Here is a 26375-nt window from a genome sequence, read left to right on the forward strand (position 1 = left end):
TGTATATGATTAGATTCCCGATTTCTATAAACTGCAAAACCTCGACCAGACAAGCATTCAATACAGGAAACATTTTCGACTCTGACATCTCCCCTGATTGAAGACACCCTATTTGGCACGGGTGAAGTGTGTCGCAGTCTGTATAATGAAATGACAACGTGTGGTAAAGTTCCAATGAGATACAAATGGAGTTTATCATTTTGTTTCGTGGATTTATCAGAATAAAAAGAATCTAATATTTTCGGTAAATGCACATCTCCGATACCTGTTGAATAGACGTCCGTATTTGATACGGTTTTTTTTTTTTTTTTTTTTTTTTTGGTGGCGAATATGCCATGTGCATTACATATTATGCATATGGCATGGACCTGTATTTTGCAAGAATTGATATAAATAATATATTTTATTCTCTTTGCTTATTCCATTCTATCAGTATGTAATTGGCAAATGATTTCTCCGCATTTATTTCATAAGAAACTGCAAATACTTGCATGCACTTGCAAGTATGCAAGTAAAGCTCTTTTGTTTTTGCATTTTTTTCTAAATTATCTAAACTTTCGGAATGTTGCATTGGTATACAATAAATATTTTGTAATTTTGAGCGAAGCATAATGTTTTAAAATGTGATTTTATTTGTTTCGCATTCCCTATATATTACTATCGGAGATGTGCACTGGTCGAGTCCACCTAGAAAAATCACTCAGGTGTGACAATCACATTTGGGGTATATACGGGTAGAGTAAATTAGGCTACCTGAGAGAAATATGGCGGATAAGATGAGAAAGGTGTACGTATTTATTAATTCATAATTCCAATCTTATTTATTACAATTGTTTTGATTGGACAAAAATAAAGCTGAACAAGAGTTTACACATCAATAAATCCGAAAACGCGATGTATTCATACACGCCTGAAAACAAACAACATAATGCGGGTAACTATTCAAATTTTTGCAATTGTTAATAAAGTTAATGAATTGGAATTATAAGAATCAAACATTCTTTTGGAAGAATTTATCGATGTGTAAACTCCGGACATTTTACTCACAAACTTAACATAAAAGTGCTTCGCACTTTTATTCAGTTTGTGAGTAAAATGTCCGGAGTTTACACATCGATAAATTCTTCCAAAAGAATGTTTAATCCTATAATATCAGCTTTAAGATTGAAAATCTTGTAAAATTGTTATATCGTATGTAAATTAGATCATAACGAAACTATCTCTCTTGCGTTGAACAGAATTTCAAGCAATGAAATGAATTAGAATTTTCACACCATGCATCTTCTACCAATTACAAAGGAGAAGGAGTGCATTGTTCGAAGACTGTAAAATACTTCAACTATATATTACCGTCTTCCTTGGAAGGCGGTAATCAATCAGAAAGTTGATCATATATATGAATTCTAAATGGAAAACGTTGTTTGAAACTGAGGTAGGAATTTCTATTGCACATGTTTTGAAATTTGGCTCAAATTACACAGATCTGTTATAACGCAAATTTTGGACCGATACTCTGCAAAGCTGGATTGATATACATGCACGTAATGCAGACAAATCTGATCTTCAAAATATTGCATGTCATCATTTGTGATATAACCCAGATCAAAAGATTTATAAATTACTAGAAAACTGACACGGTCAGCAAGGGCCCCGCTGAGGGTTATTAGAGGAAAGTGACATCTGTATTTGATATATAGCAATGTTTGGGGTTGGTGTATATGTTAGAATTAATAATATATAAAGATACATTGGAATGCCAATTTGTGAAAAAGGAATCATGAAGCATATTTGTGAGAGACTTATGCAATTTAAATTATTTCTGTTTGACACACACTCATCCACTCAAACACAACAGAGTGCAACAAAATCCCATTGTAATAGGGGATTCAAAATGGATAACTGGTACAAAATATGGTACATACTATTCGAAAGGATTATGAATTTGACATATTGATGTCTTGGAAAAGGAAATTCTGACATCGGGGCTCTAAGCGTTTTCAAACACATTGTTATTTGATAAAAGTGTTCTACATTTTTAAAAATAGAGATTAATATGTCTTTATATACATAGGTGAGAAAGTTTCCATTATTCCTAGCCGAGACATACCATGTATGCACAAAAAACTCATAAGCAAATAACAATATACTCACGTAGAAAATGTGGACCTTACTGTCAACAAGTGCAGTGAAACACGCCATTTCGAGATTTTCGCCGACAAAAGCTCGGTAACAGTAATGAATAAGGTACACTCATTTTGTATCTATTTTGTGACTTTCTTTATTAAAAGGAACAGTTCTCTAATGTGTAACGTGCAATTACTACATAATTCAATAACTTGAAGCATGAAGCAGTTTCACTTTGCAACCGGATATAAAAAATTTTATTTCGTATTCCGATCCCAATCGAAAGTTGTTGAATGGGAACGACGTGTTTTAATTCAATATATATCAACATCAAGCATTTTTTATATCACATTAAAGAAACCAAATATAGACACATACACAATGTTGTAGAGTTATTTCTTGTAAATTTTCTATATATCAATACAATGCATATCATAATTCAAATTGAATTATCTCCCTTAGACAGTGGTAAATAAATACGGTCATAATAAGAAAGATGATGACATTCAAACAGACAGACAAAGTGACATGACTCCAAAATCTATAGGTATCTCCCTCTTATTGTATAGTATTTCTGTACAAAATTTGAAAACTGTACAATGAAAACTGTTTGAGTTATTGTGTCACAAAGAAAGTGTTCATAATAACAAAGATAATGACACACATACAGACAGACAGACAAGGTGAAATGACCCCAAAATCTATAGGCTTCTTCCTCTTATTGTACATTATTTCTGTATAAAATTTGAAAACTACGATAAAAACTGTTTGAGTTATCGTGTCACAAAAAAGTGTTGACGGACAGACGGACGGACGGACAGACAATGTGATTACTATAGGGCTTCCCGCATTCCATGCGGGGCCCTAACAAGTATCCTATAAAGAGTTTTAAACAGATACTATAACACACATTAATGACCTATGTAATATGGACCATTCATTTATGTCATTTACAGAATTTAAAGACATGTCTACAGGAAAAGTAAACTTCCTTCAGTTTTCTGGTCTTGTTACAGCAAAAAAGAAACACGTGCAACAGGACAATAAGGTTATTGTAAACGATTACAACATTAGATATCCGTCTACTATTAAATTAATATTCAAATCTACGAAAGGTCGTAAAGAAATGTACAATGTCCTCATTTCAAAGAAAAAACGTTGTGCAACTTTTGAAAATAAATGGATAGAAAATGGTATCAACTTTGGTAGAAAAGAATGGGAATATATTTATAATTTTCCTATTAATACAACTGCAGAAACAAAATCGCAGTGGTTTCAATTCCAAAAGATTCACAGATAATCTGCTACAAACTATTATTTGAATAGATGTGGTATTAAAAACTCCCCATCATGCTCGTATTGCAATCAATCGCCAGAGACACTCGATCATTTGTTTTCTGAATATGTTTGGATAAAAGTATGTGGATTGGGATAGAACATTGCTTAAAATCAACACTAGATACACTTGTATTGATATAAACTCAAGCAGAATTTCAATTTTGTTTGGTAGAATAAATTTTTTTTAGACTACACCGTCTGGAAAATCTTATAATCAAATCAAAGATCGCGTGGATTGGAAGTTTGTAAACAAGTAGGTGGAGAAATGATCGGGTGTTGTTAAAACACGGAACGGAAAATGGAATGGAATGGCAAATACTGGACGGATTGCTATTTTGAGGGGGTTAGCATATTGTTTAATCAAAAGGGCTATTATGAACAAAGGAAGCAGAAATTATATTTCTTGCGAATTGCAGAGAAAATGTGAAGTCATCTCCAGGTTCCACCATTTCATATCCTTTGTAAGTTACACCTTTACTTATGGATATGTATTTCAAAATTGCATTCACTTATTTTTTAGCAAGTGCTTACCACCCCCCTTTCCCCTTTACCCGGCCTTGTCATTTTCTGACACCTACTCCCCCACTGGTCGTAACAGTATGTTCCTTCACAAATAGAAACAAAAAGAGGTTTATTGAAAAAGACTTGAATTATGATTTCACCCTTCAAATTCTATAACTTTATCTCTGGTGTCACCCTGAAAAAAGATATTTTATATGCAGATCCAATTAATAAAAGATTTTCATCCCCCCCCCCCCCCGAAAACAATATTGAAAACATAAAAGTACAATTATAATTATTCTAGTAAACCTCTTTTTCTGCTCTTCAGTTGTTTTGCTCTGTCTTTTTTTTTTTTTTTTTCTCAAAATGTGATCGCCATTTGTTAACTTAGAATAACGAGAAAGGAATTGTTACAAGTTTCATTTGTTTTCCAATCTCAACAATTCTAACGATATGTATTTAATTATGTTTTGTGAATTTTCTTTTTAAATGTAGATACACTAATATAATTCCCCTTATCTGATGAAATATTTAGCAAAATAAACATGGGGATATTGTTTGAAAAAACACTAGAATGAGCGTTTCGTATACACCGTTATATGTTTGGACGCAACCACCGTAAACTCGGGCATGGGAACGATAACCGGGGTGCTGAGACCGAGGCCATACAAAGATGGAAATTGCCGTGAGTAACTACACATTTCGTTTGCTTCAAAATATTGCATCGTGTCATGAACGACTTTGAGTATCATAAGTGTAAGAAAGTAAGAAATTTTGTTCATGAATTTGCTATAAAATTGGCATATTGATTTTTTTTTTTACAAACTTGACACATGCGTAGTGCCTCTCTTCCGCATTTTCCCGAACTAGTGACCCCCGAGGTCAATGGACATCGGAGATAACGAACAGGAAATACTGACAGGATGACAATGATTCACGAATCGATATTTTCTGCTGATTTGACGGGTGCATTGCTTCAGACCCACTCTGATTCCATGAGATTATATATAGTCAATCACAAATATGTTATTCTATTTCTTCTTTAATTTTTCAATTGATTTACCGTCAGTTACAACTTGTACTAATAAAGATAGCTATTTATAGAGAGATTAACACTATCAACTGTTGACTGTGCTGGAAATGAATGTGTATTAGATATCTACGTCTCTTATGCTATATTTTCATACATGTATTCAGTGTATTGATAAGCAAGCAAAAAGTGATGAGGCCTGTGAACTTTCTGTATTAAACTTTCGTTCAAAGTGAGTTCTAGTACATAAATTTTAAATGTATCATACTATTTAGAACCAAACTTCTAATTCACAGATAACGTTATGTGAATTTAATACAATGTACAAGATCAATGAGATTTAGATATTTTTTCCTTGTTTTAGCAAATTGAGAAGAAGACGGAACTTTATATAAGAATAAATGATAATCATAATATCATTCTGGAGTCATTTGAAAAACATTCGATATAATATAGATCTAGGCCTACGTTTTTTTATTATTATTATTTTTTTTCTAAATAGTTTTTTTTCCTCATTTTTTTAGTTTTGCAAGTCTTTATTAACAAGTAACAGACTGACTATTCGGTGTAAAGTCTCCGCGGAAACCCCATTGTAATTTTCACCTAGGGTGCTAGGGGCCCTTGGATTGGACGCATTTATAGTTCAGTAATTACTAAATCACATACATGTATCAATTATCATTACAGAAAATAATAATATATAGTACGTGTATAATTAGTAATAGGGAAAATTTTTAGCTGTGATAATATTGTAAAATAAGAAATTGGAATTTCAATGGTTTATATAAGCAAAATGAAGAAAACAATTCATAGCTCAAGGTATATTCATTCTACACACAAGAGGTCCTCATTTATCCTGCGCTGTGAACTCTGATGGGAAAATGTAATATTTAAAAATTGTTGCATTAACATAGGCAATTGTTTTATATCTTCTAATTATCATATACTCATTTAGAATTGCATTTTGTCAAAGTAGTAAAAGATAATTAGAATGTTATCATTATACTTAGACCTCTAGTAAATTCAGCATTTCGACAGCCTGTGTATTCACAACTGCTGTTAAAAGGAATCTTCACACTACGTTTCTTCCTACTTGTAACACGTCGTCATTTCGGAACACTTGTCACTTCTGCTAAAATGGGGAGTATACTCGAGTAACACGAGTTCAACATTAGTGTCGATAATTAGACATTTTATTTACAACTCTAGTAATTCGTGTACCTCGGGTCGCTTAATCGAATTCACCCAAGGGTACCATGGACCCCTGGATTGGATACATTTATAATACAATACCGATATAGGCCTAATTAAGAATTTATTGATTTATTGTTTGTTTGTTTTACGTCCCGTCAAGGACTTTTCACTCATATTGGGATGTCACCAGCCGTAGGTGAAGTACCACGAATTTAGACCTATGCTTAGTGCTCAGGGACGTAACAGTGAGGGTTCTTTATCGTGCCAACGCCTGACCTCGGTTTTCAAGGTCATATCCGAAAGACCCGAACGTTCGGCAAAGGAGCAATCACTATCTATTTTAACGTCTCTAAGGTTTGACGCGGCCACGGCACGAGACCTGCTGAAGCGTACACTCTACCACTGACCTACCGCGACCAGTTCCTAATTGAGCACTTGTTTGAGAAAGGATACAAGATAAATCACGTGGAAGTCTAAGTGGGATTAATTTGATTTAATATTTCTTTAGAATGTGATTTAATATTTCTTGAGATTATATCCTCAGCTTTGATTGGGATAATGATATATATTTCTGAGATTTCATCAGACGAATGAGATTACCTTCAGATTCATTTAGAACACTGAATTCATGAGATCAGATGGTATGTGGCGTGTATGTGAAAAATTACCAAATGAATTAGAATTGTTTTATATGAGAATATTTTTGAGATTGTCGAGAAATACACTTTAATATTGGATTGAGATATGATGAGGCATATTCTGACATTTTATCACATGAATGAGAATTCCTTTGGAATCCTCTGAGAACATTCATTAAATTTTTGAGATATACACCTAAAATGTGGCTTAGCCTTTTGTTACTTTTTGCTTTAGGCTGATACTACTATTTCACTTATTGGTTTTATATTTCCCTTTCAACAGAAATTTGTTCTGAATGATATTGTGTGTGACAACACTGAGAACAAATTCAAGCATTATTCTTTTTAAATGGCATTTAATAAAAAGGCGTATTTTTCACAAATCAAAACGATTTATTCCAACAAAATGTTTTCAACATAATGTATATATCACTGCAAAATGAGGTCATTTCATTACACGTAATATAACATTCCAAAATGAGGTCATTCTTACAATAAAGGATCGAACTAGATCAAACAACGACACGAATTATTCATTTACAAGATATGAAATCGTTTAAATTTTCCATTTCCTAAAAGATCTCATTTTATAAAGAAATCCCATCTTAACTACTAGAACATCATGCATTTTCAATTTCTTAGAAAATTATTCCCATATTTTATTCTTTTTATTAATTGACAATTTGCAAAAATTATTTTTAAAAATCAAAAATTATGTATTGATATGCTAATAGTACTATTATAACTTGTATATCCGTACAACATCATTACAAACCAAGCCTAGCACTTCTCAGTACTTTCCGTACATTGACGTATTGATAACCACCGAAAAAGGTTCCGAAAAAGGATGATTTTAGAGTGATATTCAGATAAAAAAAAAAAAAAACACGTGACAGAGGCCAAGACCTCCTGATCAATCTTTACATTTTCATTCCCACCCTAAATATCACATACCTATGGATTTCAAGACCGTTACTAAGTATTTTGTTTATTCAGCAGCATATCATTAATTATAACACGGCATCATTAATTATAAAGCTTTACATCAGATTTTCTAATTACACAAATGGTAGTAGTTACCTATAACATTTCAGTTGGTGTTTTCAAATACATTTACCGGTCTTAATGCACGAAATTGTGAATGCTGAAAACCAACATTATGCCGAGTAACTTACTCATAAACAATCAAAGCTCGCTGAGAGTTTGACCCTTTGAATACCACTGTGCACCAAAGGAAACTAGCAACATTATGCTGATTGTCAATTTCAGTTTCATTCAGTGCGCGACAGTTGAGTGGGTGGGTTAGTGCGTGGGTTTTTAGCTAGAGTTCTCTCAAGAATATTTCGCTCACATGGAGACGTTCTCATCTTTAAGATGAATTGCTACAAGTTAGAACATATGCTTGGTGCTGATGGTCATTTAGCAGTGAGGGTCCTCCATCATGTCAACGCCTACCTTAACACGGTACGGCCTCCGATTAACCGAGAATTGGGTGAAGGAATAGTCCTACTTGTTTCAACTACCTACAGATGTACATTTGTCATGGTCTAGTATCGAACTCGAGAAGGCGTGACCAACAAAACCGTCAACGTTAACCTTGTGAATATTGGCTCAAAGTCAAATAAGGCTTGACTTTAAATCCTTGAGTCCAGTGGTTGATATGCCACTGTAACTTTAACTCTAAAAGATTGAATGTTTTGCCACGTGAGCTAAAGTTGAAAAAGATTTTTTTTCGTCTATAGCTTTGGAACTTTCCAGTGACAATCAACGAGATAATCTAATTCTGCCATTACGTTAGCGGACCTAATGTGGAAGTATAGATGGCGCTGTATTGTCAACGCATGACGTCATTTCAGGTATCATCTAAGAGAAACATATAAAGAGATATTATTAGATATTTAGCAGGATACACGTCTATATTTGTTTCCCCTCTAAACCAATCAGATTAAATAATGTAGATTTAGGTAGAGGGGGGGGGGGGATAAATATCAATTTGAAAAATGGAAGCAGGACCTCAGCTAATGTATCAGAATGTAAACATTGGAGAAGATGAGTTGATTAATTGATTGATTGATTGATTGTATCTTGTTTAACGTCTCACTCGAGAATCTTTCACTCTTATGGAGACGTCACCAATGCCGGTAAAGAGCTGCAAAATTTAAGCCTGTCCTCGGCGCTTATGTCCATTGAGCAAGGAGAGGTCTTTATCGTGCCACACCTGCTGTGACACGTGGCCTCGTTTTTTTTGCGGTCTCATCCCAAGGACCGCCCCATTTAGTCGCCTCTTACGACAAGCAAGGGGTACTGAGGATCTATTCTAACCCGAATCTCCACGGGACGAAAAGATGAGAATGTCACTTTAAAGTGAAACGCCAGAAAAGATGTACGGGGTTGTGTTGATGCATTGAGTGAATATTACTTTAGTTTATTGAGTTATCAAATAACCTAACTACTGTAATGTAGAGTCAAGATAAAAGGTCATATGCGAAAAATAAGGACTAAACAGTGTTATTCAATAACTATTTGGGTAAACTGAAACCAGCTGGTACGATATAACAATACATTAGATAAACAGACTACCATAGATACGGGACGGTATAAAGAACATTTCATGTTAGGATTACAGAGTCTAACAACCTGGACTTGTTCACTGCTAGGACTCTTTGACAGAGTGAATCGTCACACCGGTCATGTATATGAGTCCAATTTTCCGTAAACCCGGTGTCAGTTGATGTTTGCTGATGTGACTTTTATTATTCTACTCTCTAGAAACAACTGGACAAGTATCCAGTACTTTGCACTGTGTCGATAAATTATATATACTATTTAGGCTTGGACACGTCTTGAGAATGGATGGAACAACAATACAAAAAAGGGCTTTACGTTGGACACCACCAGGCAAAAGACCAAGGGGAAGACCAAAAACAACCTGGCGAAAGACGGTCGTAAATGAGCTAAAGAGTCTTAACTGAACTTGGGGAGAAGCAGTGGCAAAAGCAAAAAACAGAGCTGAGTGGTGAAGTCTTGTATTGACCTTATGCTCCGACTGGAGCGAAGAGGATAGGTAGGTAGATATTTAGGTAGTTCTATTTAGTACACTGATTTTGACCACGGGTTACTCCGTTTACTTGACCACGATAGAGAAATCACAGTGGGTGTGACCGGTCTACAGGGAAGGCTTACTCCTCCCAGCGGTCTACAGGGGAGGGTTACTCCTCCCAGGCACCTGTTCCCACCCCGTTGTTTCCAGAAGTGCGTATTTGATCTGCGTCTTATTCTGTATTTTGTATAGGATTTATGAGAATGTTCTCTATTTGGTATTTTTACCTTTATCATTGTACGCAATGTCCTATCCTGATTCTAAGAAACAAAACATCATTCAATGGGCCATCTTATGTAGGATGGATTTTATGATAAACAGTATATATCGAGTTTGTACTAATCTGGATATGTAAATATACGGTCCGTCAGATCTACATGTAACATTATAGATCCACGTACACGTGTAAACCCTGTCAATATCTATACATGTCAGCTTGTATGAAAACTTAGAGAACATGTGATCAAATATCATACAACACCTTTATTGAGCCCAACAAAAAACTCAAACGTTATATCAAGTTTGGTCAGGTGCCCGTTATCTTCTTCATAAGTATCATACATTCATTCTTACATTCTTACGATGTAAGGAGATCTACAAATGTATAACAATCATATAAAGATAAAACTTACCTGTATATTAATCAATTTGTCTTAATTTAACTGCTGTTTCTGAAATATATATCCATTCTGTAGACGCCTTGCACTTCCCCTTTGCAGGTAAACCAATCGATAATATTGATACGATGACCACGTGACTGATAACAGAAAATTCCGCACTGGTCATTAATAAGAGCTGGTCTCTGAAATAAGATCAAGTTTTAATACAAATTTTACCTGGTTTAAGGAAAATTACACCTTATCTATTTTGAATGTATTGTTATCAAACTGTGAACATTAAAAAGGCGAATGACATGAAGAGGGCTGTAATATTTTCAGAAAACACGCGAGATAAAGACCGCGTACCTACCCAGTAACCAGCTAGGATTCGTTATCTGACAGATATATGAATTCATCATTTGCTGTTAAGCATAGGTATTTTGTAATCAAAGTAGCAATAATTCAAGGCAGAGATGGATTGAAAGCATTTCACTTCTTGGACAGTTCAGACATGTCTATTGTTCTATACTCATTTGCTCCAAATATTCTTGACCCTAGGGCAGGTGACTTTATAAATTATATATCATTGTGTATGTCTTTGTTTGCTTATTGTGTACATGTAGCTTGCCAGTTCTCTGTAGTTAGTATGTATTTACTTCATCTGGGCACAGGCATGTGAAGTGTGGATCTTATGTACATTCCCCCTCCCCCTCTCTAGAATGAAATTATTTTATACAGAACCAATAATTTATCCAAAATATGGTATTTCCCCACCGATCACCCTAAAGACTCACGCACTAACCCACCCACTCAACCCTTGCGCATTGAATGAAACTGAAATTGACAATCTCAAAAGCTTACAGAAGGTAGAAACTGACTATTCAGAACGACTGTTGAGGGTGGCCTTATTTATTTGTAAAATTCATCTTATTTGTTTGTAGGCAGCAATAAATCTGTTTCTTTAAACATTTGATTATTTGTTTTATATGTTTTAGCGGGTCAGATTGCATACAATCATACCTATGTGATTTATATTTTCTTTCTTGGTTTTTTTTTCTAGGCATTCTGAACCCATTAGATTGGATTATGTATCACTCCGTCATTTTCAAATTAAATGACGATTTTTCAATTTATGTCAATGTCCTGGTTTTGCACGATTCATTGCAGTCTTGGGTGGAAAATTTCCAGCATGCACACCCCTTAATTGTGTATGTATTTTTTTGTTTCAATGCCTTGCATTTAGCATATTCAGTACTTAACCAATCAAAACTTCTTATTAGGACGTTTGTCATTTTTTCTGCATTTGCGCGGAATGAAGACATCATTTTAAAACTGGAAATTAATTTTACACCCGTCATTTTCTTTAAACCTGGAAACTAATTTTACACCCGCCATTCTCTTTAAAACTGGAAATTAATTTTACACCCGTCATGCTCTTTCAATATGGAAATTAATTTTACACCCGCCATTCCCTCCAATTTCCTCCTTTATAAAGCTTATATGCTGAGGTTTCCTGATACTCGTCTTTGTCAAGTCAACTTATTTGATTGCAGGCAGCAACGTGTATACGTTAATATTTGATTATGCGTGTAGGGGGTCAGATTGCACAAACAAACCTACAGTGTATGTAACACATCTGTTCTTATATCGTTTATCTAAGATATTCTGATCCCCCACTAGGTTTGTTTTTCTATAAAACTTGGTCATTTTTAAAAAATAAAAAAAAAAAACACCACATTTTTTAATTCACATTAATGTTCTGTATTTACTGCCTTTATAAAGTCACAAGCATAGGTTTACTTTGTAAGTGCAGATTGACTAAGGTGCATCAATGTAACTAAGTATATGTCCCTCATTTGAATAAATGTGACATCACAATGAAATGCTATGTGTTTTACTTGCGCAGTAAAATAATATATCCAAGACACATCGAACTTCATTCAAATCACAGAAAAATTCTTAAAAAGAAAAGATAGATGTGGAAGACATACGTACCTGTATCGTTGGACGTATTCAAGCATTTATTGAGCACACTGAAATTTTATCCAAAAGATTTCATTTTAATTCTAACATGAGAGGTATGTTTTGTGCTGGCTAATACCAAGTTAGTCTCCTTATCTGTATCAGTCCCTGGTATTACAAAGTACTATAAGATAAGCTATTAAGGATTTCGCAATCTGTCAAACTAAAGTCAATGCAATCTGGGCAAGGTAGGATAAGTTTTTATGAATTTAAGTATCAATGTTAATGCTTAACAATTTCGTTGTAAGCCGGACATCTTTGTTCCATACACGTATGTCTGCTATCTGACTTCATTACTTCCTTATTTACAAAGCCATCGTTATCTTTACCGTGGAAGATTAGTCTTCGATTGTACAGTTAAACTCCCTGAAATGAACAAAACATTACACTGTCCTCATGGCATCCACTATTTATTATCTGCTACTTTTTAAGGTCGGTCTGGGCGTTCAATAGTAGCAAGCTCCTTAACACCGATACTTTAGATATTATTTGTACATGCACTGCATGCAACATGGCGCAAACGTTTTCATCGATACAATTCAGTAGATGCCACTTGGTGAAGTTCTTAAAATATGGCGGGAATGGGCCGACAAAGAAATAACAGTGTTACGAAAGATTTCGTTTTCAAGTGGGTTTTTTTTTTCAGTTTTACCATACGAGTATGTTTAAATGATTTTGAAAAATTGCCAGAATTTTGTTTAATCAATTAATGCATTGCAACTTTGAAAAGATTAGTAGTATTGTCGGAAACAATGAATTCTGATGGCTGAATTAAATTGGGAATGCTGTTAGATTAAGGAAAATTTTATCATGATACATACATATGACACTTATTATGAAAAGCAGAACTGGACAATTATCGGCGAATCATACTTTTTTTTTAATCAAAATTCATAGCATTGGGATAGATACATGTACATGTACATAGAGGACGTGGATTAGTTCAGGAACACATATTCCTCAGTTTTAGCTATAATGAGAACTCTTATTGGCCTAGGAAATCAGTCTATTCAACGATAAAATAGTTCAAGCGTAAAGAAAATATGTCTTCATATTACATGACAATAATTTAAATGTGAAAAAGTTTCGACTTGAATTCATGTCATAAGGAACCAAACTGATTGATGCAAGACACAACCATCACCGATAATGTCAGTCCCCTGCAATATATTATATAGAAAAATACTACAACTGTGACATATTTATTTCCGATTTCCTTCAAAACCTTTGAATGGGTTAAAAAAACCACGTGGTGTAAATTTGAATAACAATAACTTTATTAGATGTGAATAACCATGTTATTGGGATTAAAATTGCTTTTGGGTTGGTTTTCTCTGGTATACAAGCTGCAAATAATCTGCTAGTGGTTTATAAAGCATAAACTTCCCCTACGCATTATTGTAAATCAAGATAAATTTTAAGCCTTCGAATTTAGAAACCAGATAAAAGGATTTCCCAACTCTCTATTTTGTATTGCTTATGGTATTGATCACTGTTCGTTATCTCCACCTTTCATATAGTCCCATAACTGCAACGTGAGTGCATACAAAATGAATAACGCGCGTTAGCGGGTTATGAAAATTTGTTTGCGCACACTGTTGCAATTATGAGACTACAGCTTTCAAAAAATAATAAGTCATTGAATATCTTTACATTTTTAAAACCTTTCTTAATGTCTGCATGTTTTATATGTTTTAAAACTCGCCTACTATTTTGTTTGACTAACCAGTGATTAACGGAACAGCCATAGAACGGCATAGGTGTTGTCACATTTAACGGAACAGCCATAGAACGGCATAGGTGTTGTCACATGTAACGGAACAGCCATAGATGTTGTCATATGTAACGGAACAGCCATAGAACGGCATAGGTGTTGTCACATGTAACGGAACAGCCATAGAACAGCATAAGTGTTGTCACATGTAATGGAACAGCCATAGATGTTGTCATATGTAACAGAACAGCCATAGAACGGCATAGGTGTTCTCACATGTAACGGAACAACCATAGAACAGCATAAGTGTTGTCACATGTAACGGAACAGCCATAGAACGGCATAGATGTTGTCACATGTAACGGAACAACCATATAACGGCATAGGTGTTGTCACATGTAACGGAACAGCCATAGAACGGCATAGATGTTGTCACATGTAACGGAACAGCCATAGAAGGGCATAGATGTTGTCACATGTAACGGAACAGCCATATAACCGCATAGGTGTTTTCACATGTAACGGAACAGCCATAGAACGGCATAGATGTTGTCACATGTAACGGAACAGCCATAGAACGGCATAGGTGTTGTCACATGTAACGGAACAGCCATAGAACGGCATAGATGTTGTCACATGTAACGGAACAGCCATAGAACGAAATAAATGTTGTCACATGTAACGGAACAGCCATAGAACAGCATAGATGTTGCCACATGTAACGGAACAGCCATAAACGACATAGATGTTGCCACGTGTAACGGAACAGCCATAGAACGAAATAAATGTTGTCACATGTAACGGAACAGTCATAGAACGGCATAGATGTTGTCATATGGTAAAGGAAAAAAGAGTGTGCAATGCTAAAAAATCCAGTTTTTAATCTAATTTCAATTGCATATATTTTAAACATTAAATCTAATATATTTCAAACATTAAATTTAGTATATTTCAAACATTAGATATTAACAAAATTGTGCAATCTGAACTTTAAAAAAATTGATATCTTTCAAATCTAATTAATTCCAAACAGCGTAGGTATAATCACTATAAGATAGTGAATCGGTGCAATCCACTTCAAGAAACGGAAAGTACAATTACTGTATGAAGAATGGTTGAGAAATCCCGCGGCATTTGGGTTTGATGTTTTGTTTTTGTTTGGCAATATTAACCATCCTAGAGGCACGATCAACTTCTCTAAGCATAAAGTGAGGTGCATTTACTGTGTCTGAGAAGGGATTCAGCAACAAAGCTTTGTTTTCATTCTGTATACGTGGGACCGAGATACAGCCCCATGTTCGAGAGTGTTCGTACTCCTCACACACTTCCGTGGTTCGGTTTTTACAGTTTTAAGCATATATAATCAAAACTTTCTAAGTTTTTTATTACAAGATTAAATAGTAAATCTAAATATTATTTTGGCTGGCTGCCGGTAAATCAACGTGTTGTGTTTAAAGTGCTGACAACCATACATAAATCACTACACTCTTTCTCAGCACCAGCATACATGAGATAGCTATGTCCTGTTTACCAGCCACATAGGACCTTGAGATCATCATCTGACCAATGGAAACTGGTAGTGAAGAAGTCATCAAACAAATACGGTACAAGAGCCATAAAAACACTAGGTGCACAATTGTGGAATAAACTGCCACTGGAACTTCGAGAGCTTGAAGCACATGGAACATTCCACAAGAACCTAAAACACTCTTGTTCAAGCGTGAATATGCCCTGTGAATGTAAAATTCAGTGGAACATCAAGGATTCCATGTGCAAGCTCTTGCAAACTGAATTTTGATCCAGCATACGAATACCTGTATGCCAATTGTATCTTGTCAACCATTTCGTCATTTTACTACCATGTTTTATTTTAATTCTTTCTATTGTTTTATCATTTTCTTTATAGCTCTTGCAGGTCTTTTACTAGTATATTATCAATGATTATTAGCACAAACACTGTACAGTGAATAGAAACTATAGGTAATTTTGCGCTTTATAAATGAATATAATAATAATAATTTTATCTACTAACTACTAGTATGATATTAACAACTCAACTTTACGACAAATAGGATAATTTCAGCTTCTCCAATCTCAACTTCCCATATGATTTTTTGTGGCAATGATCCATTATCAGCTGCATATGGTTTTTCTATCTCTCGACTGATTCTATACGCACGAGCTTCTTCTGCGTATGATCAATTTTTAAAATGAGACAGGCTACTGACAAACAAGTTGATGTTTTAGTGGTTTCAAAAATCTCTTTTAAAGAAAAGGATTTTGCAAATTCTATGGTCGTTATAATGATCTGATCAAGATATAGGCGTCACAGTGGTGTGTGACCGGTCGACAGGGGATACTTACTTCTCTAAACCACCTGATCTCACATCTGTTTTGTCGCATTTGAGAAACAACAGACAATATTTGACGGTCATGTATAATTAAAATGGACTTTATTTCAAGTTCACCATGACGATGCGAGAGGTAAGACCTTGACAGGGAAGAGGTCTAATTATCATATGAAATTGAACTTTCGCCAAAATTGCAACCGATGTAGCTGGCTAAAAAGAATACTAATATGGCGGCATGATATACCTTTTGAATAGTTTGTTTACAGGAAGACATTATTTTAGGCCTAGATATTTAAAACGTCGAGTACCTGTTATCTGTATATCATTTCCAGAGGTTTCCATCGTCTGATCAGCTCGGGATGGCCAAACTAAACCTAACAATATATGTTGTCTTAGTGTTTATATGTAAGTATTAGAGTTTTCTTCTCTGTGAACAATGCATGTAAAGAAAAAATGCTTAATTTGAATTTATCTATTTTAAAAGTCGTATTTTTATCTGATCAATGCTTATGTATAATATGTATATGGATATATTGTTATCATTATAGGTAATGTTCTATTGATATAGGTAACACACTTGCTTCCGACTATCCTCCGCGGATCAGTGTAGACAGTACCATCCAACAGGCCAGTGAGAGTGCTTCTATAGGTGCGTGGTTTATTTCCAATATCAAAGAGACGACAATTTTCAGTTTTAAACACAATTCATCCCAGTGAATGGTGACACGACTGTATCTGAGATACCGTTCCTATACTTGATTCTAAAACTTCAATGCAAAAGCAAAGATGCATTGCAGGATCCAGAAATTTTCTACATTCCCTTATCTTTACTCCACACGAAAATGTTAAACATGTAAAAGAAACATCAAATATCTTGCTGTGGCCTTCAATTTGACCATTAGATATATTGACGACGTTTTATCTATTAATAATAACTTTCATTCATATGTCGATTCGATATATCCCTGCGAGCTCGAAATAAAAAATACCACAGACTCGTCCACCTCTGCTTCAAACTTATATACATTTTATTGAAAATAGATATTAATGGCAAATTAACAATTCAACTTTATGACAAACGCAATGATTTCAGCTTCGCCATCGTAAACTTCCCATATTCATGTAACAGTATTCCATTATCACTTGCATATGGTGTTTATATCTCTCAACTGATTTTTAGACACATTTGATATTCCAGTCAACGGGTCGAATGAATATGAGTTACCGTACCTATACAGGATTCCTAAACTACATAAAAACCCTTACAAACAAAGATGCATTGCTGGATCCAGTAAGTGCTCTACCAAGCCCCTATTTTTGCTCCTCACGAAAATGTTAACAGCTGTGAAGGAGAAACTTCAAACTTCTGTGCGACTGCATATGCCAGAAGTGGTGTTAATCAAATGTGAATTCTAAAAAATTCTAAAGAACTTTTAGTAAACTTGAAATCACAGAATTTTTCCCAAATCAATAGCATTAAAACCTATGACGTTTCAACACTATACACGACCATTCCTCACGATAAATTAAAGACTAGACTTTTTGACATCATAGACAGTTGCTTCTTCAACAAAAACGGAAAACGGAAATATTCATATCTAGTGATCAGTCATTCAAAAACTTACTTTGTTAAACACCACTCTGATTCCACGCACAAGTACTCTGAAGTTGAAATAAAAAATATGCTAGAGTTCCTCATTGACAATATCTACGTGGTCTTTGGTGATCAGGTCTTCCAACAGTCTGTTGGAATTCCCATGGGCACGAATTGTGCTCCTTTGTTAGCTGACCTGTTTTTATATTCATATGAAGCAGAATTTATTCAAAAACTTCTATGTGAGAAGAAAAAATCTCTCGCTGTGACCTTCAATTCGACTTTTAGATATATCGATGACGTTTTGTCTATTAACAATGATAGCTTTCATTCATATGTCGATTTGATATATCCCTGTGAGCTCAAAATAAAGGACACCACAGAGTCGTCCACTTTTGCTTCATACTTAGATATTTTATTGAAAGTAGACATTAACGGCAAACTGACAACTCAACTGTATGACAAACGGGATTATTTCAGCTTCTCCATCGTCAACTTCCCACATTTATGTAGCAATATTCCATTATCACCTGCATATGGTGTTTATATATCTCAACTGATTCGATATGCAAGAGCTTGTTCTGGGTATAGTCAGTTTTTAAATCGAGGTAAGCTACTGACAAACAAGTTGATGGTACAGGGATTTCAACAGTCTCGATTGAAGTCAGTATTTCGCAAATTCTATGGTCGCTATAACGATCTAGTTCGTCAATACAACCTCGCATTGGGTCAAGTGCTGTATGACGTGTTTCATACCGATTGTTAAGCCGTTCTTGGCACACTGATTTTGACTGCGGATAACTCCGTTTACCTGATCAGGATATGGGGCTCACGGCGGGTGTGACCGGTCAACAGGGGATGCTTACTCCTCCTAGGCACCTGATCCCACCTCTGGTGTGTCCAGGGGTCCGTGTTTGCCCAACTATCTATTTGGTATTGCTTGTAGGAGTTATGAGATTGATCACTGTTCGTTATATTCACCTTTCATAAATACATGTCATTGGGTGAAATTCTGTCTTACATGTTTCATACCAATTGAGGCTGCTCTTTGAGCGTCGATTTTGACTACTGATTACTTCGTTTACCCGAACAAGATGTAGGACTCACAGTGGGTGTGACCTCTTAACAGGGCTTGCTCCTCCTTGGCACCTGATCCTAACTCTTTGATATCGAAAGGTCCGTAATTCCCCTACTCTTCATTTTATATTCTCTAGGGGATGTATGAGATTAATCACTGTTTGTTATCTTCACCTTTTCATTAGACATTTTTACCACAACTTATATGCGAAATGGTGTAAATCAAACGGGAATTTCGAAGAACGCTTAGTAATTTCGAAATCACGAAACTTTTCCCAAATCGACAACATAAAAATGTACGACTTTTCAACACTTTCATATGATGAATAAAAGACTATGCTATTTGACATCATATACAGCGTTTCTTTAACAAAAACTGGAAGTAGGAAATATTCACGTCAAAAAATAAGACTGGAACTAGAAAATATTCACCTCTAAGTAGGAAATATTCACATCTCATGATGAAAATGGAACTAGAAAATATTCACCTCTACGTAGGAAATATTCACGTCACATGATAAAACTGAAACTAGAAAATATTCCCCTCTAAGTAGGAAATATTCACATCACATGATGAAACTGAAACTAGGAAATATTCACCTCTAAGTAGGAAATATTCACATCTCATGATGAAACTGGAACTAGGAAATATTCCCCTCTAAGTAGGAAATATTCACATCACATGATTAAAATGGAACTAGAAAATATTCACTTCTAATCAGCCATCCAAAACAATTCGTTAAACTCTATTATGATTCTACGCACAATTACTATGAAGTTGATATTGAAAATAGCTTGGGGTTCTTCATTGACAATATTTATGTAGTGTTAGGAGATCAGGTATTCCCAAGATCTGTTGGTATTAACATGTGCAAAAGTTGAGTTCCTTTAACAGATGACCTAATTTTGTATTCTTACAAGGAATAATTTATGCAAAGCCTTTAATATTTGCCCGTCCGTTCTCCCACCAACCCCTTCATCTATATATTATCGATTTATATCAATTCTAGTCAGCAATTGTTTAGTAACGGACTTTGAAAACAAATCTATCTGCCTCAACTGGTATCTCCCAATACGATATGTGAAATGTGCAGCACAGGCCTACTCAGGTTCATACAAATACAAATCATGCACATCAGCAAACTGATTTGCAATAGATCTAATTTATACAAGCCTTGGTTAATTCGACACCGAGAATTACAACGTATTACTATGTGAACGGGTAGTAGAAATTCCAAATAAATTTTCAGCTATTTCTGTGAAAACTCTTTCTCAAGAAATGAACCATAAGAACTAAAACTGAATAATTAGACACGCCTACCCTGTTTATAGCCATCACTGTAACGCACACTATTTTATGACATGTTGGTTAGACACAGGTGTGATCGGGTAAGGTTATAAGGTCATACTTGTGTGGTGTTATAGGTTTACTCGATATGTTCAATTCATCGGGTTTGTCAGTCGAAGTAGTCCCTAATCTCTGACGTCAATTCAGTTTTACAGCCACTGCCATTAGCCATTTAGCTGTCTGACTAGATCCAGTCTTACAGCTTTACAGAAAGTGAACTCATGGAAACGTCTGTGTCCGCACAAGCGTACACGATCTTGTATTTTCCTTTCACCAAGGTTATGATGAATTGCACATTCAGAACTGCTAGTAAACACCTTGTTAATGTTGTCGAAGTAACTCCATATTTCATGTAAATGCCAGAATTCACACCCATAGTGTTGCCAATAACTTTCAGTGCTTTTGCTTTATTTTACGCTATAACGTTATTTGACCAATAGGTGCGTTACTTTTCACGATCACTGCTGATGACAGGAACGGTGGAACTGTTGACATTATGGCGACGGGACAAACCAGTCAACTTGTAAATATCAGACAGACGACAAGCGGACATAGTGTAACAGGGGATGTTCTTCTGAAAACGAAGCTAGATAGAGAGGTGAAGTATCATTGAAAATTTACTTATTTTGCATAATTAGATTGCAGAATGGTTCAGCGAAACTACGTTATGTACATATTAAAGTGTTATGTGTTAGAAGCAGTTGTAATACATCAAAGTTAAGGCGACATAATTCAAATTATTCTAATGAACTACTTTATAACGTTCGTATTAAGATATACAAATATATATACGAATTGGTTGTTTCTCTTTACTATAAAATCTCACACTTAGTCGTCTCATAGGAAAGGCAAAGATGACGAATAATGATCAATTTCATAATTCCTAAAAGGATATACCTGATCAGGATATAAGGCTCACGGCGGGTGTGACCGGTCGACAGGGGATGCTTACTCCTCCTAGACACCTGATCCCACCTCTGGTGTGTCCAGGGGTCCGTGTTTGCCCAACTCTCTATTTTGTATTGCTTAATATAGGAGTTATGAGATTAATCACTGTTCGTTATCTTCGCCTTCATAAGAAATAACAAAATAGAGAGTTGGGCAAACATACAAGAAAATAAACTTCATTGTTCTATGTATGACTATATAGTTGCTTCATGTCGAGTAGGATATCAATAACCAATACAAATATTTAGGCAACCGATACTTACAATGTACATTAGATAACAAACTATATATATAAACATATTTATCAGAAAAATTAATGGAATTTAGAAAAGATCAATTTCTGTCAGACATTTTCCGCATCGTTACAGTGATTTAAATGTTTAGGGGAAATAGCTTTTTGAAAGGTGAATATAACGAATAATGACAAATCTCATAACTCCTATAAGCAAAACAAAACAGAGTTGGGCAAAAACGGACCCCTGGATATACCAGAGGTAGGATCAGATGCCTAGGATGAATATTGCATCCCCTATCGTCCGGTCACACCTTTGTGCTTAGTAAATCTCAACATTTTCATTACACCTCTCTTCGTGATAAATCAAATAAAGACTTATATATAGATTGTCATTTTTCTTGCACATTAATTGATATAGCGTAATCAAATGAAAAGAATAGCAAAACTGAATCGAAATTCAGGTATTTATCGCTATATCTACCTTCAGTATAATTTTCCAGATAGAAATAATTAAAAATAGATTTCAATTCCCTATGAATTTCAGCAGGAAACATTACACAGGATATTCATAATAAGTCACGATCAAAATATCCACAATTAACATAATGTGTTAAAATCATATGACAAACGGGATGATTTCAGCTTCTCCATCGTCAACTTCCCACATTTATGTAGCAATATTCCATTATCACCTGCATATGGTGTTTATATATCACAACTAATTCGATATGCAAGAGCTTGTTCTGGGTATAGTCAGTTTTTAAATCGAGGTAAGCTACTGACAGACAAGTTGATGGTACAGGGATTTCAATAATCTCGATTGAAGTCAGCATTTCGCAAATTCTATGGTCGCTATAACGATCTAGTTCGTCAGTACAACCTCGCATTGGGTCAAATGCTGTATGACGTGTTTCATACCGATTGTTAAGCCGTTCGTGGCACACTGATTTTGACTGCGGATAACTCCGTTTACCTGATCAGGATATGGGGCTCACGGCGTGTGTGACCGGTCAACAGGGGATGCTTACTCCTCCTCGGCACCTGATCCCACCTCTGGTGTGTCCAGGGGTCCGTGTTTGCCCAACTATCTATTTTGTATTGCTTGTAGGAGTTATGAGATTGATCACTGTTCGTTATCTTTACCTTGCATCCATATGAGTGAAAGATTCTCGAGCTCGAGAGGGGCGTTAAACAATAAAGACAATCAATCAGATCGACCGACAAATTACAAAGAGTCATTTCATTCCACCTCCACGAAACAAACTGCCCCCTTCAAAATGCATTTCAGTTTCTTTGTTTGAAACTGTACAGGACAAAATCAAGCATGTTTTCAAGTTAAAATAAAACACATTACAAATGTGGTTAACTAGTACAAAAAGTTTGATTATCTCACTTTTTGCAACATCGTTAACATTGAACAGACAAATCTAGATGCAGAAATAAACATTCATTTTTACAGGTCAAGTCAAGCCATACGATGACCTTCATTGCTACAAGCAGCAGTAAAGATGCCCCGGCGGTAAGATCTAGGTTGACTAAGGGATTGAAACGCAGCTGATCTCAACACACATAGTCGTAATAAAGATATAAGATGCAGTTTCTAACCTTGTAGTCTTCACTGGAGGTAACCCTGTTCGTGACTGATGTGAATGACGAAAAACCTATGTTCTCAAATCAGGCCTACCGGGTGAAAGTTCCAGAGGTACACTTAGAATGATTAGTATTACAGTTTAAAATAACGTAAAGAGTACTTTCAAAAGACAACCTATAATGATAATTAATATTTCCAGAACCACACTCTGTCTTCTGACATCAATGCCAATATATATGCTACAGACAGTGATAATGGACCGGGGGGATCTGTCTCCTATTCTATACAGGTGATGACATGAAATATGTTGTGCTTTATAATTCAAATGGAATCCGATAGTTTCAAACGGAGTATCTGTATATTTGTCCATTGTTACATAAAACTACTATATGGCGTTTGTTCTGTTTGCAGCCCGCTGGACAGGTGAGTGGACCATATTTATAAGAATATTGTACTCTCGAAATAGTAAAATAAATTAAGTAAGAATTCAAACCTTGATTTTTAATCGTGCGATCTTATTATTTCTTCCTAAGACCAAAATAAAATATATGTGTTTTTACATGCATTTCACTTCCCCAAAATAGGTAGGATAGGTAAAACTTTTTATTTCATTAAATACATTTTATTTGAAATCTGTAGATTTTAATAAGCTTTGAATTCAGGTTTCTATACTTTACAAATACTTTTTAAACATTTTGACGACCAATAGTTGTCAAAATGTAAATCAGAGAAACTAAAACGTGAAAAGAAAATAATTCCAGTTTGAAAATTCTGGATTTTTTTCATTCATGTGTAATATCAATGTATGTAAAACTTATACGGTACCGATTTTGATGCACCAGATGCGCATGCGACAAATAATGTCTCTTCAGTGATGCTCAACCGAATTGTTTGAAATCCGAAATAACTATGAAGTTTTAGATCTAAATATAGCCAAAAACAACGTGTATATATAGGTAGGGCCGGGAAACCGGAAACACACATACATTTTGGTTTGGCCTAGGTTAGTCATTAAACGTTCTAATACACACCTGTGGGTAATTCTCTTCCGTATTACACAGATAAGACATTCTACTTTGCAAAAGAATAAAAGAGTTCCTGTTTCATGGCAGATTCGTATTTTGAATCATTATTTTATTTTATTTTTTACAATTTATAATGAATTTGTTATGAGAAAGACAAATTTCAAGTCACAGAGAATGTGAATATTGATATTTATTCATGGTACAAATTTGATTATTACCATAGAGATAAGAAATGAAATGAAATAAAACACTTGCAGGTTCCTAAATAATTTTATCATCAGAGCGAAATATTCACACTCGCAGACATGATTGCAGCTCTGTAATGTTTCTCTGTTCACATTAGCAGACTCATGCTCATTTTGACTACACGTATTGTTCCGTTTACCTGATCGAGATACATGTATAGGGCTCACGGCGGATGTCAAGAGCCAACATGGAATACTTAGTCCTCCTAGGAACCTAATCCCACCTCTGGTATATCCAGGGGTCCGTGTTTGCCCTACTCTCTATTTTGTTTGCTTGATATAATTTATGAGATAGTCATTTTTCGTTATCTTACCGCCATTCAGTATCGCGACCGCAGTCAAATCAAACTCGCCATGTAGTAATTTTGTCATTAGTTTTAGTTTGTCAGTCGTGTGGAATTATTGGTAATTATAATGATTTTATTCGCAAAACCCACGTGTTATTATACCCCCCCCCCCCCGAACGAAGTTCTGGGGGTATATAGGAATCACTCTGTCTGTCTGTCCGTTCGTCCGTCCGTCCGTCTGTCTGTCTGTCTGTGCAGATTCGTGTCCGGGCCATAACTTCTTTGTTCTTTGACTTAGGCATACCATATTTGGAACACAGGTGTATCACCATGAGACGATGTGTCGAGTACCTTCATGACTTCATATAATCTTGACCCTTGACCTCGAGATCGAAGATCGGGGGCATTTTGTTTTTCTTCTGTCTGTCATTCTGTCATTTTGTGATTCTGTCATTCTGTCTGAAACTTTAACCTTGCTAATAACTTTTGAACAGTAAGTGATAGAGCTTTGATATTTCACATGAGTATTCCTTGTGACAATACCTTTCCGTGGGTACTAACATTTCTGACCCTGTGACCTTGACCTTATAGTTTGACCTACTTTTTGAAAAATTTAACCTTGCTAATACCTTTTGAACAGTAAGAGGTAGAGCTTTGATATTTCACATGAGTATTCCTTGTTAAAAGATCTTTCCGTTGGTATTGAACCTTTTGACCTTGACATTTGACCTACTTTAATTTTTTTTTTACATTGGTCATAACTTCTAAATGGTAAATATTAGCACTTGCATATTGTACATGAGCATTTCTTTTGACAAGATCTTTCTACTGTTACCAAGATATTTGCCCTTGTGACCTTGGGCATCTTCGGAATTGGCCATTATCGGGGGCATTTGTGTTTCACAAACACATTTTGTTTTTTATATTTCTGTAGCTTAATTTAAAATATGCAAAGAAGGTAATACGGTATTTTGGATGTCAGCTTCTTCTTCATGATTTACTTTAGTGTGTCCATTCCTATATTTTTCAGTGATAATAATTGATACTAATTTCGGTTTTATCAAGGCTTCAGCACTTTACGACGACACATTTGGTATTCGTGAAAAATCCGGAAAACTTTATCTAAAGAAAGCTCTGGATTACGAGACATTAACTTTCTATCAATACAAAGTGATTGCAAAGGTAAGACAACTCTTATGTGTCTGTAGTCCGCTCTGTTACAATTTCCATGTAATAATGTTCAAGATAATTTTACCTTGCCTTGATAAATTTTACTTAATTTCAATAAAGAAATTGCTATTGATAAGAATTTTACAGTCAATGATGATTACACAGAGTTCAAATGAAAGTGATATCGACATATTTTCAAACTATAGCCTACCTATTACTTATAATAAAAAAGCCCTACTCAAAT

The 26375-nt window shown here is 35.1% G+C and overlaps 2 protein-coding genes across 2 annotated transcripts in view; one reads left to right on the forward strand and one right to left on the reverse strand.

Annotated features, from left to right (window-relative positions):
- LOC125668031 (cadherin-23-like) overlaps positions 1 to 12656 on the reverse strand; it is a 90486-nt gene extending 77830 nt beyond the window's left edge. Inside the window, exons 1-2 of the mRNA XM_056163829.1 lie at positions 12520 to 12656; positions 10558 to 10727 (exon numbers count right to left, since the gene is read on the reverse strand). The gene's annotated coding sequence lies outside the window, so the exon portion shown is untranslated. The remainder of the gene's footprint in view (positions 1 to 10557; positions 10728 to 12519) is intronic.
- Positions 12657 to 12690: 34 nt separating this feature from the next.
- LOC125669264 (cadherin-23-like) overlaps positions 12691 to 26375 on the forward strand; it is a 63729-nt gene continuing 50044 nt past the window's right edge. The window contains exons 1-9 of the mRNA XM_056163833.1: positions 12691 to 12734; positions 16944 to 17016; positions 17180 to 17260; positions 21071 to 21228; positions 23273 to 23332; positions 23426 to 23515; positions 23604 to 23693; positions 23816 to 23827; positions 26027 to 26143. Coding sequence (XP_056019808.1) covers positions 16971 to 17016; positions 17180 to 17260; positions 21071 to 21228; positions 23273 to 23332; positions 23426 to 23515; positions 23604 to 23693; positions 23816 to 23827; positions 26027 to 26143 — 654 coding nt within the window. The 5' untranslated portion in view covers positions 12691 to 12734; positions 16944 to 16970. The remainder of the gene's footprint in view (positions 12735 to 16943; positions 17017 to 17179; positions 17261 to 21070; positions 21229 to 23272; positions 23333 to 23425; positions 23516 to 23603; positions 23694 to 23815; positions 23828 to 26026; positions 26144 to 26375) is intronic.

The sequence above is a fragment of the Ostrea edulis genome, chromosome 4 (genome assembly GCF_947568905.1).
Source record: "Ostrea edulis chromosome 4, xbOstEdul1.1, whole genome shotgun sequence".
NCBI classification, from domain to species: domain Eukaryota; kingdom Metazoa; phylum Mollusca; class Bivalvia; order Ostreida; family Ostreidae; genus Ostrea; species Ostrea edulis.